Source organism: Cnephaeus nilssonii (assembly GCF_951640355.1).
Source record: "Cnephaeus nilssonii genome assembly, chromosome: 4".
In the NCBI taxonomy this organism is placed as follows: domain Eukaryota; kingdom Metazoa; phylum Chordata; class Mammalia; order Chiroptera; family Vespertilionidae; genus Cnephaeus; species Cnephaeus nilssonii.
The window spans coordinates 32,251,541-32,265,513 of record NC_137075.1 but is presented as its reverse complement, the minus strand read 5'-3'; the positions used below and the strand labels follow the sequence as shown (position 1 = coordinate 32,265,513).

Sequence of the window (13,973 nt, the reverse complement as noted above, 5' to 3'; positions counted from 1 at the left end):
CATGGATGCCCCAACCCTCTGTTGAACTTAAGCATTGGTTAGGCTCATATGCATGCACACAAGACCTTTGGTTGATCTCTCCCCCCTTCCCCCACCCTCCCCTATCCTCCCTCTGAGGCCCGATAGTCCGATCGATGCCTCCTTGTTTCTGGTTCTGTTCTTGTTCATCAGTCTATGTTGTTCATCATTTCCCCTAGATGAGCGAAATCATGTGTCACTAGAGATATACTTATAAGAATTGAATGTGCGACGAGCAATAATAGTTATGCTGACAGGCAAATGAATCAGTCTGTAGTGAGTTTCTTTCTGGACCAACAGTTCTTTTGAGACCCAATATCAATGTCCACCAGTTCCTTATGAGTACATGTCAGCACTGACCCCTCAGCTCTGGATGGTGGACAAATGGTGGTAATGCAGGTCCGACTCCCTCTGGTTTGGTCTCGGCCGGACCCAGGGGCACGGCCTCACCCGGACCCGGGACCCAGCCTCACCCGGATCCAGGGGCACACGGCCTCGCCCAGACCCAGGATTCAGCTTCACCCGGACCCAGGGGCGCATGGCCTCACCCGGACCCAGGGGTGCGTGGCCTCTCCCGGGCCCGAGATTCAGCCTCACCCGGATCCAGGGGCCCACGGCCTCACCCGGACCCGGGACCCAGGCTCACCCGGATCCAGGGGCCCACGGCTTCACCCGGACCCGGGGAGAACACACAGATATTTTCAGAATAGCAAAAGTAAATTTCTCATCCAGGTTCTCAGCCCTGGTAAGCTTTCTGATACACTTGAACAACACTTTCCGAGGGAAGTAAAAGAGCAAAGGGATTCTTTTAGCCCCGGAGAGGCCAGTTATGTTTCTAAGGAATGATTTACACTGACCTTATAGAGGCCTTGATTCCCCTCCCTCACAGCAACACAGTGTTTTAACAAACAAAGTTTAATGATCAAGCATTACAAAGTAATTTGGGCCATACAGTCAAGCAACCCAATGCTGGGCTTCCACTTTATCCCCACTAATCTGCCTTTAGAGATGAAGAAGGAGACAGGCAAGATGCAGATGGCATTCTGGTCCTATCAGAGGAGTCTATATGGTCACGGGAAGGGGCAGATACAGCACTGGGATTAGAAGAGGGGAGATATTCACAGAAGGTGGGGATTAGGGTGTCAAACTTTGTCTTCTCATAGTTTTCCAGAGACTCCTGCAGAGAAAGGAGCAGGGAGATCCTGTCACCTGAGACATTCCCTGAGCCCTCCATATTCAGGGAGCATGGGTTTCTGTCTTGTTCTGCCCCATCTCTTTCCCCAGCTTTCTGTTCCTCCTTACTCACCATTCCTCCCCTCTGGCCATTTTCTTCCTCATCAGAGTCCAAAACCAAGTCCCCTATGGTAATGACAGGGCTGCACAGAGATGGAGGACACACTGCAAGAAGGAAACTAGAATCACAGTACTCCTCTAGGTGAACACAGGCCCTCAAGAGTCACAAGAGAGGAGGCTGTCTGATCCAGTCCTGACTCAGTACACCTACCTGGCTTCCTGGCCATAGGAGGTGATAATGACAGTCTCAGGGGCTCCATGGGGCAGTCCCAGCAATTCCTGGGGTGGGAACAAGCAAAGAAGAAGGGATGAAGGGAAAGCAGGCAAGGAATGTGCTGTTAGGCAGAAGCAACTGTTCCACTCACTCCTTTTGCTCCGAGGCAGACAAGTCAACTGGGTTCTCCTTCACAGTCCGTCCGCCCAGGGTCTGGGATGGACTCTTAGACTTTCCAGTGGAGGCTGTGCTCGTGCTGGCATCACCTGCTGGAACTGCCATGTGTGTCCCTTGTTCTTTCCTGTTCTCAGGTTTAGATATGACCTGGGTTGGTGAACCCAGATTCCTAAAGGGGAATAGCATGACTGTGGGGCGCTCCTTATGGCCTTCCCTCCCGGATGCCCACTGGGACTGGGTTCTTCGCTGGCCCAGAGGGGCCAGATTGAAGTGGTGACCAGCCAAAGGTTCTGGGTGCTTTCTTGAGGCTGCTCCGTGAGGAAGGTGTGGGCCAGGCTTGGCTTTTGGCACAGGCTGATGGAGTGCTGGTCTTGGTTGCTGAGGAGGACTGGGCTCCGTGGGCTCTGACATGTTCACTGAATTAGTAACAGAGCACTCTAGAAAGAAAAGAATGTCCCTTATAAAGAGAACAGACAGTAACACATAAACTCAGTCTGGTCCTTGGGTCTCAAGCCCATGTAACCCCTATAATGGGCTGGCTGTCTCAAAAGGTCTCAGGCTACATATTCCACCCCCAAATTTCTAATTTTTCCCAGATGGCCCTGGTACCTGGAAGTGGCCACCCCATGTCCACACTATATTGGCTCAAAGCAAAAGAAGAAGTGATAGAAATTCCAGGCTGCATCCAACTCAGCACATCCTGAAGCTGTGGGCAGGGAGAGAGCATAATGACCACAGACCTTGGTCCAACCACCCCACACTCTGCCCTCTGTGTTTAGGCCTCGGAAAACCTGCTGTGTCTGTGGGGTAGGCAGTGCTTTTTCCAGCCGACACAAGTATTCAAAAAATAGCTTTTCTATAGCAGCCAGAAAGGGTTCCCCATACTCTTGTTCAAGTTCCTGCAGACAGAAAAAAGCAGGTCAGAAGGGGACTAGAAAAGAAAGCCATATCACAGCTTCCAAATTAGCTAGTCTCACCTGCAGCTTCCAAGCCAAATCCACAGGGGCCTCTGCCAGCAACTTCACCTGCTGGCAAAAGGCTTCCTGTGCCTCCGAGATCATCTTCAGATCCTGCTCTGTCTGTTGAAGGTCAAGAGGACAGACAAATTAGGGGCACCAAGGATTAACTGTGGGTGGGGACTGTTCCAGGGATCACTTACAGCTTTGGGGTCCCGCATTACAGGTCCAGACTCTGGAAAGTGGTGGTGCAAGGTATTCAGAACCTGGGCCCAAGGCCGGCCCTGGAGGATCAGCTCCACCACCACCTGTGAATGGGACTGAGTTCAGAATTCCCACTTCGGGGCAAGCTCCCCTTTTGCAACCGCTCCCAACCCCCCAAGCGGTCTGTCCTAGTCTGATCCTGGCATCCCGCCCCTTCCCCTCTTCCTGTTCTCGGGCTCACTGGCTCTACCTTGGCCTTTAGGCCCATGCATATGCGCTCGTGGTGGCGGTAGCGAACCAAGCCAGGAGCAGCAGCGCGCAGGGACCGCAGAAACTCCAACACCCGCGGGAAATGTTCCACGTAGCGTCGGCGCACGACCAGCCAGCAGGCAGCGGCAGCGAAGCGCAAGGCAGCGGGGCCGGCGCCCGGGGGCTCAGCCATGGCCGGCGCGCTCGGCCTCGTTGGCGGGACCTAGGTTCCTCCGCCCCCGCCCGCCCTGAAAGGCCTTCTGACTCCGCCCAGGGGCGGGACTTCCGGCGGCCCTCAGGCTCGGCGGTTTCGGTGGGCGCCGTGTGCTTTGCGATCCGACTCAGCGCCCTTCCCTAGGCCGCCAGGATTTTGTAGGTTTCCTCCAATGTGGGCGGGAGCCGGGGTGAAGAACCTAGCGGCCCGATGGTTCCAGGACGCTCGCTCTGCCTTAAACGGCGCCGTGGTCTCGAACCCGCGGGCTCCCGCGCTTCCTGCCCTGCGACCAGTTTTTCTTGCCCCGGAAAAGGGCGGTGATGGAAAACCAATGGGTCACGGGCGGGGGCGGGGAACGTGACGGCGCCATGGAGCCCCGCCCCGGCGGCCGGCCCCGCCCCGCCCCGCCCTTTCCGTCAGATCCTGGGCGGGAGGCGAGGCCCCGTCACAGCCCGTGGGGGTCCTCCCGGCCCCGCCGTTCGAGCGGAACCTGCAGAGAAGTCACGTCCCTCTCTGAGGCTCGACTTTCTAGGCTGTACAGCGGGATCAGGCCGCTTGTCCCCTGCATCCCCGTCACCCACTGAAATTCCTCACATTCCAGGCCTCCCGCCGGCGCCGCTACGCCTTCCAGTGAGAACGGAACTTCCTTTACAAACAGGAGAGGGCGCCACCTTCTAAAAGTTTGAAAGGATACATCAGGTTGCTAACCTGGTTTTCTTTGGTTGGTGACACTGTGGGTAATTTGTGTGAATTTCTGTATTTCTTTTTGTATTATGTAATTAAAAAAATGTTTTTAAAGTAAAATAGTTTCATGTTTCGATTTTCTGTTGTGCGCTTAGTCCAGCCAGCCCCTCATTGGCCGTTTTACTCGTCTGTCTCCTTGTCACCCTTCCTGGTGTCTACTTATTTCCATCGCCACGTACAGAACCCGGCACACAGTGTCTATTTTTTGTTGCTCGAACGAATTACCTGCCCTGACTACCTTACAGGGCTTTAGTGAAACTGCCCTGTCCACGGGCTAACTCTTTCCCTAGACACAGGAATGGCTTCCAGATCCCTCCGGCCTCCACCCAAGGTCTGAGGCGATTCACAGATTCAGCTGTTCCGGGGGACATTTAGTTGGAGGTCCCAAAAGTACCCAAATTGGATATGTATAACATTCTGATAATCTCCCTTTTAATCTTGCCTTTATTTATTCTTTCTGTAAAGTTCTTCCTTTATGTAGATCTGAGTTTCTGACCTATATCGTTGCCCTTTCTGAGAAAATTTAATGTGTCTTGCAAGTCAAGTCTTCTGGTGACAAAATTTTTGTTTGCCTGAGAAAGTCTTTATTTCTCCTTCACTTTTAAAATACAATTTTGCTGGATACAGAAGTCTATCTAGGCTGGTGGGCTTTTCCCTTCAATATGCTAAACATTTCATTCCACTCTCTTCGTACTTGCATGCTTTCTGGAGAGAAGTTGGTTGTGATTCTTACCCTTCCTCCTCTGTAGGTAAGGTGTCCCTTCTCCTACCCCCAGGCTTCAAGATTTTCATTTGGTGTTTTATTTTCTGCAGTTTGAATATGATATGCCTAGGTGTAGATTTTTTATTTTTGTTCTGCTAGGTATTTTCCGGAGCTTCCTGCATCTGTATTTGGTGTCTGTCATTAATTTTGGGAAATTCTTGATTATTATTGCTTCAAATATTCTGTTCCTTTCTTCTCCTGGTACTCTCATGTGCATTTTGTAATTGTCCCACATTTCTTAGATATTGTTTTGTCTTTTTCTTTACCTTTCTTTGTATTTTCTAAACATTTTGGAAATGTTTATTGACATTTATTCAGGTTTATCAATTCCCCAGCCATGCTCATCTATTGATCAGCCTGTCAAAGACACTCTTCATTTTTGTTTCAGTGTTATTTATTTCTAGTCTTTCCTTTTGGTTCTTAGTTTATATCTTTCTGCTTATACTACCCAGCTGTTCTTAAATGTTGTCCACTTTTTTCTTTAAACCCATTAACATATTAGTAGTTTTAAATTCCTGGTCTGATAATTCCAATATCTCTGCCATATCTGAATCTGGTTTTGGTAGGGGGAAGGGCATATAAAAGGAAGGGCATGTAATAAGAATAGAGCCACTGCCTGGCCAGCATGGCTCAGTGGTTGAGCATCTACCTATGAACCAGGAGGTCACGGTTAGATTCCCAGTCAAGGGCATACACCCGGGTTGTGGGTTCAATCCTCAGTGTGGGGCGTACAGGAGGCAGCTGATCAATGATTCTCTCTCATCATTGATGACAGAGAGAGAGAGAGAGAGAGAGAGAGAGAATAGAGCCAGTTGTTTAATAGTTATTCACCTTACTAACTATAGATAAGAGTTTTCTTACAGACCCTGGGAAACTGGAGGAGGAAGCAAGGCTGTAAAAAGATAAGATGCCTCTATGGGTCCATTACTCAGAAAAGAAATACATTTTGAGAACAGACCAAGGAAGGACAGGACACACTTTGATTTGGTTGCTGTGCCTGGACCCTGACCCCCTCCGGGAGTTTGCCTCGGGAATGCTGACCATTCTCTGGTTCCAGGAACGGGCTGAGCTGTTTGTAACATCATAGAAGATTATCAGGACTTGGAGCTCCTGAAGGCTGGACTGCAGACCCTATCCCCCTCCTTTCCCTCTTACACTTGCAGCTGCACGTAGCTATCTTCTCTTTCACTTGTATTTAATCATTCAACAAGCCAGGGGGATGAGAGCAGAATTTCCAGGATGACCGACTGCCCTCCCCATACTACCAGTATTATTGGAATAAATGCTCATATATGATTCAGCCTGTCTCTTCTTAATTTGGTTCAAGTAGTGACCGGCAGCCTCGGACCCGTTGTGTCCAGTATCAGTTCTGACAGTTGGTCTGTCTCTTCACAGTGTACTTTTTGTTTTAGTATGCCTTGTAGTTTTTTGTTGAAAGTCGGATGTACTAGTAAAAGGAACTGAGGTAAATAAGCTTTTAGTGTGAAGTTTTATGTTTACCTGGTTTGGCAACCATGCCAGAGTACGCCAGATGGCCAGGGCCTGGGTGTCCAAGGACTATATACAGATGCAAGGTTACAGCAATCTCACGGTACACTGTGCCCTTCTATAACCCAAATTAGTGAGGTCACTACTTGGAAAGAAGCCTCTTTTGTCTAAAGAGTATAAGACATGTTACTGACCAGCTGGTGTGCTAGAGAGAGGCTGCAGAGGCTACTGAGACTCTGAGGTTAGAGAGCTCAGGTGCTGCTGCTGTGTGAGGCAGTGGCAGCGGCCAACAACTGGTCTAGAGGCAGCACGCGGTTGCTCAGATAATAGCTGTGGGGACAGAGGCTGCTGCTGCTTTGTGGGAAAGATGATTTAACTAGGCGGCGTGCGGCTACCTATTGTATAGGACTACTTTGTCTAATGGCTCCTTGTTAGCAATGGCACATGGCCACTAGCTTCTACAATAAAGATTCTCTTATACATCCACAACTTCTCGTGGCTTCTCCATCTACTACCCGGTGTCCATAGAGGTCCAGTCCCTGGCAGAGGGACTCAGACCTAACAGTGGACAAGTAGAGCAGAATAAAGGAACTGAGTGCAGAGAGCAGGGATCAAGGAAGAACATGCTCTCACACTGAGCACTATGGGCAGGATTTATGAGTAAGTACTCCAAGAGTTAGACCTTTCTCTGATACCTGGCTAGGAGTTAGTCTGTATAGTTTACTGTTAGCTGTAGGTATCAAAAGCTAAAATTTCCTCTGGTGTTATTGTTTCCCCTGTGGTTTTGGGGGTTCTCTAACGATGTCTTGAATAAAGTCTGAAATGTGCAGGTCTTTCCATAGTATTCCTGTTATTATTCAGGTAGTTCATCATCATAATGACTGTCAGGAGAGTGAAAGGTGGCCTGAGGATTAGAAGGAATAAGAGATCAAGATGGAGCCCGGCCCATGTGGCTCAGTGGATGAGTGTTGACCTATGAAACAGGAAGTCACGGTTCAATTCTTGGTCAGGGTACACGCTAGGGTTTTGGGATGGTCCCCATTAGGGGGCATGCAGGAGGCAGCCTATCAATTATTCTCTCTCATTGATGTTTCGGTCTTTCCCTCCCTTCCTCTCTCTGACATCAATAAAAACAAATTTTTTAAAAAAGAAATCAAGATGGAGAGGTAAAGGAACAAAGGGATTGTCATGGTAATATGATTTTGACTATTACACGGAGCTGTGGTCACATTAAGGAATTTTGTGGTATTTTTTTTTTTTAAAGAGGATATTTAACATGGAGAGGATTCAATATATTTTTTTAAAATATATTTTATTAATTTTTCACAGAGAGGAAGTGAGAGGGATAGAGAGTTAGAAACATGGATGAGAGAGAAACATCGATCAGCTGCCTCCTGCACATCCCCCACTGGGGATGTGCCCGCAACCAAGGTACATGCCCTTGATCGGAATCGAACCTGGGACCTTTCAGTCCGCAGGCCAACGCTCTATCCACTGAGCCAAACCGGTTAGGGCCAGATCTGCATTTTTTACAACTTCCCAGGTGATCCTTGCTCACACTACAGTTGGAGGCCTTTGCTCTTGGAACACTTGAAGTGAGTCTTGTTCAACTGAGCAAAGTAAAAAGAAATGACCAGAAGACAGCAAAAGCAGCAAAAAGAGAGAGCAAAGCCAGGCAGGGAATCTCTAGTGGCTTTAGAATTTGGTGTGAGTTTGCTTCTGAGGGTGGGTGGGCACATGAACATCTGGGCCAGATTCATCTCTCTCCTCTCATTGATAGGGGCAGGGGCTGACTTTGTGATGCTGGGTGGCATGCTGGCTGGGCACAGTGAGTCAGGTGGTGAGCTCGTCGAGAGGGATGGCAAAAAATACAAGCTCTTCTACGGAATGAGTTCTGAAACAGCCATGAAGAAGTATGCTGGGGGCGTTGCTGAGTACAGGTATGTGTAGAGGCCCAGGAGCTGAGGGTTCTTGGGAGGTGTGGCCAAGTAGGGTGGCGGCAGAACTCAGGGCTGCTGAGAGCTGGGTGGTCTAGTTCTTGGGAGAAAAGTGGTGAACCAGGGTTTAATGACATGGACTGGGGAAGAGTCATTTGGCTTAAGGAATCCAGAAGGAAAATTTTCCTCCTTTAAGGGCCTCAGAGGGAAAGATGGTGGAGGTGCCCTTCAAAGGGGATGTGGAACATACCATCCGAGACATACTTGGAGGCATCCGTTCCACATGTACGTACGTAGGAGCAGCTAAGCTGAAGGAGCTGAGTCGGAGAACTACCTTCATCCGTGTCACCCAGCAGGTGAATCCAACCTTCAGTGACTTGAGCTAGGTCTGAGCAGTTTTGCCCTCCCAAGGCACCGGCATCAAACTACAGTGGGCCCCTCACTCATCCCAGTGCTGTGACTTTTATTTGATCATCTCACTCCTGAGAGTTCCTGCAATAATGCTGTACTTCTCTATCTGCATCCACAAAACGCACTCACTAGGGAGGAAGCAAGGAAGGCAGGCTGAGAAAATGAAGTTGATAATCAAATGGGAATCTGGAGACTCAGCTTCTGAAGATTACTACAAGAAAAAGGATACTGATTCATACAGTACATAAATGTTTTAGATATGGCCATGGTCTTAAGAGGTAGGCTTTTAGAATCATGTTTTGACAATCAGCTTCATTAAATGCGATCTTTGAATATCTAAAAAGCTCTTAAGTGTTTATATATTTTAAGTATCTCTATAAAGAGAGATCCCAGTGACTGTAGAGATTCTGGGGCTTTCTACACAAGCCTGGCGTCTGGGTGCTGGTTGCAGGAAAGTGGAGGTGGAGATGGCACTGACCCAGTGGAGTCAAGGACAGTGAGTACTTTTTCTGTGAAGCATCTCCATTCAAGTGCTAACCCCCTAGATAACCTGGCAGCATGAAAATTTACAGAGTATATATTCTGGCATCAGAACACACAGATTTTTTTTATTATTTTTTATTTTTTTAAATTTCTTTATTGATTAAGGTGTCACATATTTGTCCTCATCCCCCCATTCCCATCCCACACCCCTCCCCACGGATGCCCCAACCCCCTGTTGAACTTAACCATTGGTTAGGCTCATATGCATGCACACAAGACCTTTGGTTGATCTCTCCCCCCTCCCCCCACCCTCCCCTATCCTCCCTCTGAGGCCCGATAGTCCGATCGATGCCTCCTTGTTTCTGGTTCTGTTCTTGTTCATCAGTCCATGTTGTTCATCATTTCCCCTAGATGAGCGAAATCATGTGTCACTAGAGATATACTTATAAGAGTTGAATGTGCGACGAGCAATAATAGTTATGCTGACAGGCAAATGAATCAGTCTGTAGTGAGTTTCTTTCTGGACCAACAGTTCTTTTGAGACCCAATATCAATGTCCACCGGTTCCCTATGAGTACATGTCGGCACTGACCCCTCAGCTCTGGATGGTGGACAAATGGTGGTAATGCAGGTCCGACTCCCTCTGGTTTGGTCTCGGCCGGACCCAGGGGCACGGCTTCACCCGGATCCAGGGGCCCACGGCCTCACCCGGATCCAGGGGCCCACGGCCTCACCCGGACCCGGGACCCAGGCTCACCCGGATCCAGGGGCCCACGGCCTCACCCGGACCCGGGGGCCCACGGCTTCACCCGGACCCGGGGAGAACACACAGATATTTTCAGAATAGCAAAAGTAAATTTCTCATCCAGGTTCTCAGCCCTGGTAAGCTTTCTGATACACTTGAACAACACTTTCCGAGGGAAGTAAAAGAGCAAAGGGATTCTTTTAGCCCCGGAGAGGCCAGTTATGTTTCTAAGGAATGATTTACACTGACCTTATAGAGGCCTTGATTCCCCTCCCTCACAGCAACACAGTGTTTTAACAAACAAAGTTTAATGATCAAGCATTACAAAGTAATTTGGGCCATACAGTCAAGCAACCCAATGCTGGGCTTCCACTTTATCCCCACTAATCTGCCTTTAGAGATGAAGAAGGAGACAGGCAAGATGCAGATGGCATTCTGGTCCTATCAGAGGAGTCTATATGGTCACGGGAAGGGGCAGATACAGCACTGGGATTAGAAGAGGGGAGATATTCACAGAAGGTGGGGATTAGGGTGTCAAACTTTGTCTTCTCATAGTTTTCCAGAGACTCCTGCAGAGAAAGGAGCAGGGAGATCCTGTCACCTGAGACATTCCCTGAGCCCTCCATATTCAGGGAGCATGGGTTTCTGTCTTGTTCTGCCCCATCTCTTTCCCCAGCTTTCTGTTCCTCCTTACTCACCATTCCTCCCCTCTGGCCATTTTCTTCCTCATCAGAGTCCAAAACCAAGTCCCCTATGGTAATGACAGGGCTGCACAGAGATGGAGGACACACTGCAAGAAGGAAACTAGAATCACAGTACTCCTCTAGGTGAACACAGGCCCTCAAGAGTCACAAGAGAGGAGGCTGTCTGATCCAGTCCTGACTCAGTACACCTACCTGGCTTCCTGGCCATAGGAGGTGATAATGACAGTCTCAGGGGCTCCATGGGGCAGTCCCAGCAATTCCTGGGGTGGGAACAAGCAAAGAAGAAGGGATGAAGGGAAAGCAGGCAAGGAATGTGCTGTTAGGCAGAAGCAACTGTTCCACTCACTCCTTTTGCTCCGAGGCAGACAAGTCAACTGGGTTCTCCTTCACAGTCCGTCCGCCCAGGGTCTGGGATGGACTCTTAGACTTTCCAGTGGAGGCTGTTCTCGTGCTGGCATCACCTGCTGGAACTGCCATGTGTGTCCCTTGTTCTTTCCTGTTCTCAGGTTTAGATATGACCTGGGTTGGTGAACCCAGATTCCTAAAGGGGAATAGCATGACTGTGGGGCGCTCCTTATGGCCTACCCTCCCGGATGCCCACTGGGACTGGGTTCTTCGCTGGCCCAGAGGGGCCAGATTGAAGTGGTGACCAGCCAAAGGTTCTGGGTGCTTTCTTGAGGCTGCTCCGTGAGGAAGGTGTGGGCCAGGCTTGGCTTTTGGCACAGGCTGATGGAGTGCTGGTCTTGGTTGCTGAGGAGGACTGGGCTCCGTGGGCTCTGACATGTTCACTGAATTAGTAACAGAGCACTCTAGAAAGAAAAGAATGTCCCTTATAAAGAGAACAGACAGTAACACATAAACTCAGTCTGGTCCTTGGGTCTCAAGCCCATGTAACCCCTATAATGGGCTGGCTGTCTCAAAAGGTCTCAGGCTACATATTCCACCCCCAAATTTCTAATTTTTCCCAGATGGCCCTGGTACCTGGAAGTGGCCACCCCATGTCCACACTATATTGGCTCAAAGCAAAAGAAGAAGTGATAGAAATTCCAGGCTGCATCCAACTCAGCACATCCTGAAGCTGTGGGCAGGGAGAGAGCATAATGACCACAGACCTTGGTCCAACCACCCCACACTCTGCCCTCTGTGTTTAGGCCTCGGAAAACCTGCTGTGTCTGTGGGGTAGGCAGTGCTTTTTCCAGCCGACACAAGTATTCAAAAAATAGCTTTTCTATAGCAGCCAGAAAGGGTTCCCCATACTCTTGTTCAAGTTCCTGCAGACAGAAAAAAGCAGGTCAGAAGGGGACTAGAAAAGAAAGCCATATCACAGCTTCCAAATTAGCTAGTCTCACCTGCAGCTTCCAAGCCAAATCCACAGGGGCCTCTGCCAGCAACTTCACCTGCTGGCAAAAGGCTTCCTGTGCCTCCGAGATCATCTTCAGATCCTGCTCTGTCTGTTGAAGGTCAAGAGGACAGACAAATTAGGGGCACCAAGGATTAACTGTGGGTGGGGACTGTTCCAGGGATCACTTACAGCTTTGGGGTCCCGCATTACAGGTCCAGACTCTGGAAAGTGGTGGTGCAAGGTATTCAGAACCTGGGCCCAAGGCCGGCCCTGGAGGATCAGCTCCACCACCACCTGTGAATGGGACTGAGTTCAGAATTCCCACTTCGGGGCAAGCTCCCCTTTTGCAACCGCTCCCAACCCCCCAAGCGGTCTGTCCTAGTCTGATCCTGGCATCCCGCCCCTTCCCCTCTTCCTGTTCTCGGGCTCACTGGCTCTACCTTGGCCTTTAGGCCCATGCATATGCGCTCGTGGTGGCGGTAGCGAACCAAGCCAGGAGCAGCAGCGCGCAGGGACTGCAGAAACTCCAACACCCGCGGGAAATGTTCCACGTAGCGTCGGCGCACGACCAGCCAGCAGGCAGCGGCAGCGAAGCGCAAGGCAGCGGGGCCGGCGCCCGGGGGCTCAGCCATGGCCGGCGCGCTCGGCCTCGTTGGCGGGACCTAGGTTCTTCCGCCCCCGCCCGCCCTGAAAGGCCTTCTGACTCCGCCCAGGGGCGGGACTTCCGGCGGCCCTCAGGCTCGGCGGTTTCGGTGGGCGCCGTGTGCTTTGCGATCCGACTCAGCGCCCTTCCCTAGGCCGCCAGGATTTTGTAGGTTTTCTCCAATGTGGGCGGGAGCCGGGGTGAAGAACCTAGCGGCCCGATGGTTCCAGGACGCTCGCTCTGCCTTAAACGGCGCCGTGGTCTCGAACCCGCGGGCTCCCGCGCTTCCTGCCCTGCGACCAGTTTTTCTTGCCCCGGAAAAGGGCGGTGATGGAAAACCAATGGGTCACGGGCGGGGGCGGGGAACGTGACGGCGCCATGGAGCCCCGCCCCGGCGGCCGGCCCCGCCCCGCCCCGCCCTTTCCGTCAGATCCTGGGCGGGAGGCGAGGCCCCGTCACAGCCCGTGGGGGTCCTCCCGGCCCCGCCGTTCGAGGCGGAACCTGCAGAGAAGTCACGTCCCTCTCTGAGGCTCGACTTTCTCGTCTGTACAGCGGGATCAGGCCGCTTGTCCCCTGCATCCCCGTCACCCACTGAAATTCCTCACATTCCAGGCCTCCCGCCGGCGCCGCTACGCCTTCCAGTGAGAACGGAACTTCCTTTACAAACAGGAGAGGGCGCCACCTTCTAAAAGTTTGAAAGGATACATCCGGTTGCTAACCTGGTTTTCTTTGGTTGGTGACACTGTGGGTAATTTGTGTGCTTTTCTGTATTTCTTTTTGTATTATGTAATTTTAAAAAATGTTTTTAAAGTAAAATAGTTTCATGTTTCGATTTTCTGTTGTGCGCTTAGTCCAGCCAGCCCCTCATTGGCCGTTTTACTCGTCTGTCTCCTTGTCACCCTTCCTGGTGTCTACTTATTTCCATCGCCACGTACAGAACCCGGCACACAGTGTCTATTTTTTGTTGCTCGAACGAATTACCTGCCCTGACTACCTTACAGGGCTTTAGTGAAACTGCCCTGTCCACGGGCTAACTCTTTCCCTAGACACAGGAATGGCTTCCAGATCCCTCCGGCCTCCACCCAAGGTCTGAGGCGATTCACAGATTCAGCTGTCCGGGGGACATTTAGTTGGAGGTCCCAAAAGTACCCAAATTGGATATGTATAACATTCTGATAATCTCCCTTTTAATCTTGCCTTTATTTATTCTTTCTGTAAAGTTCTTCCTTTATGTAGATCTGAGTTTCTGACCTATATCGTTGCCCTTTCTGAGAAAATTTAATGTGTCTTGCAAGTCAAGTCTTCTGGTGACAAAATTTTTGTTTGCCTGAGAAAGTCTTTATTTCTCCTTCACTTTTAAAATACAATTTTGCTGGATACAGAAGTCT

At 50.4% G+C, this 13,973-nt stretch overlaps 2 protein-coding genes across 13 annotated transcripts; both read right to left on the bottom strand.

Moving 5' to 3' along the window:
- Positions 1-152: 152 nt before the first annotated feature.
- On the bottom strand, positions 153-3,729 carry LOC307098178 (TERF1-interacting nuclear factor 2-like). Of its 6 annotated transcripts, none has more exons than XM_079768785.1 (9): positions 3,113-3,708; positions 2,862-2,966; positions 2,680-2,781; positions 2,494-2,601; positions 2,312-2,408; positions 1,677-2,139; positions 1,523-1,590; positions 1,325-1,416; positions 220-1,195 (listed from the first exon to the last, which is right to left on the bottom strand). In XM_079768785.1, the coding sequence occupies exons 1-9, from the start codon at positions 3,302-3,304 to the stop codon at positions 1,010-1,012; spliced, it is 1,413 nt and encodes a 470-aa protein (XP_079624911.1). In that variant the 5' UTR covers positions 3,305-3,708; the 3' UTR covers positions 220-1,009. The 6 variants fall into 6 exon arrangements, 4 of the variants coding, with proteins under 4 accessions (XP_079624912.1, XP_079624910.1, XP_079624911.1 ...); XR_013813416.1 differs by having other exon boundaries at positions 1,056-1,195; positions 1,325-1,394; positions 3,113-3,661; XM_079768786.1 differs by lacking the exons at positions 220-1,195; positions 1,325-1,416 and adding an exon at positions 153-193 and having other exon boundaries at positions 3,113-3,709.
- A 5,741-nt stretch (positions 3,730-9,470) lies between these two features.
- TINF2 (TERF1 interacting nuclear factor 2) lies at positions 9,471-13,273 on the bottom strand. Of its 7 annotated transcripts, none has more exons than XR_013813414.1 (9): positions 12,383-13,268; positions 12,132-12,236; positions 11,950-12,051; positions 11,764-11,871; positions 11,582-11,678; positions 10,947-11,409; positions 10,793-10,860; positions 10,595-10,664; positions 9,471-9,558 (listed from the first exon to the last, which is right to left on the bottom strand). XR_013813414.1 is itself a non-coding variant. In XM_079768781.1 (9 exons), exons 1-9 carry the CDS (start codon positions 12,572-12,574, stop codon positions 9,550-9,552), a joined length of 1,236 nt encoding a protein of 411 aa, XP_079624907.1. In that variant the 5' UTR covers positions 12,575-13,271; the 3' UTR covers positions 9,471-9,549. The 7 variants fall into 7 exon arrangements, 5 of the variants coding, with proteins under 5 accessions (XP_079624907.1, XP_079624908.1, XP_079624905.1 ...); XM_079768781.1 differs by having other exon boundaries at positions 10,595-10,686; positions 12,383-13,271; XM_079768780.1 differs by lacking the exon at positions 9,471-9,558 and adding an exon at positions 9,571-10,465 and having other exon boundaries at positions 10,595-10,686.
- Between the last annotated feature and the right edge of the window lie 700 nt (positions 13,274-13,973).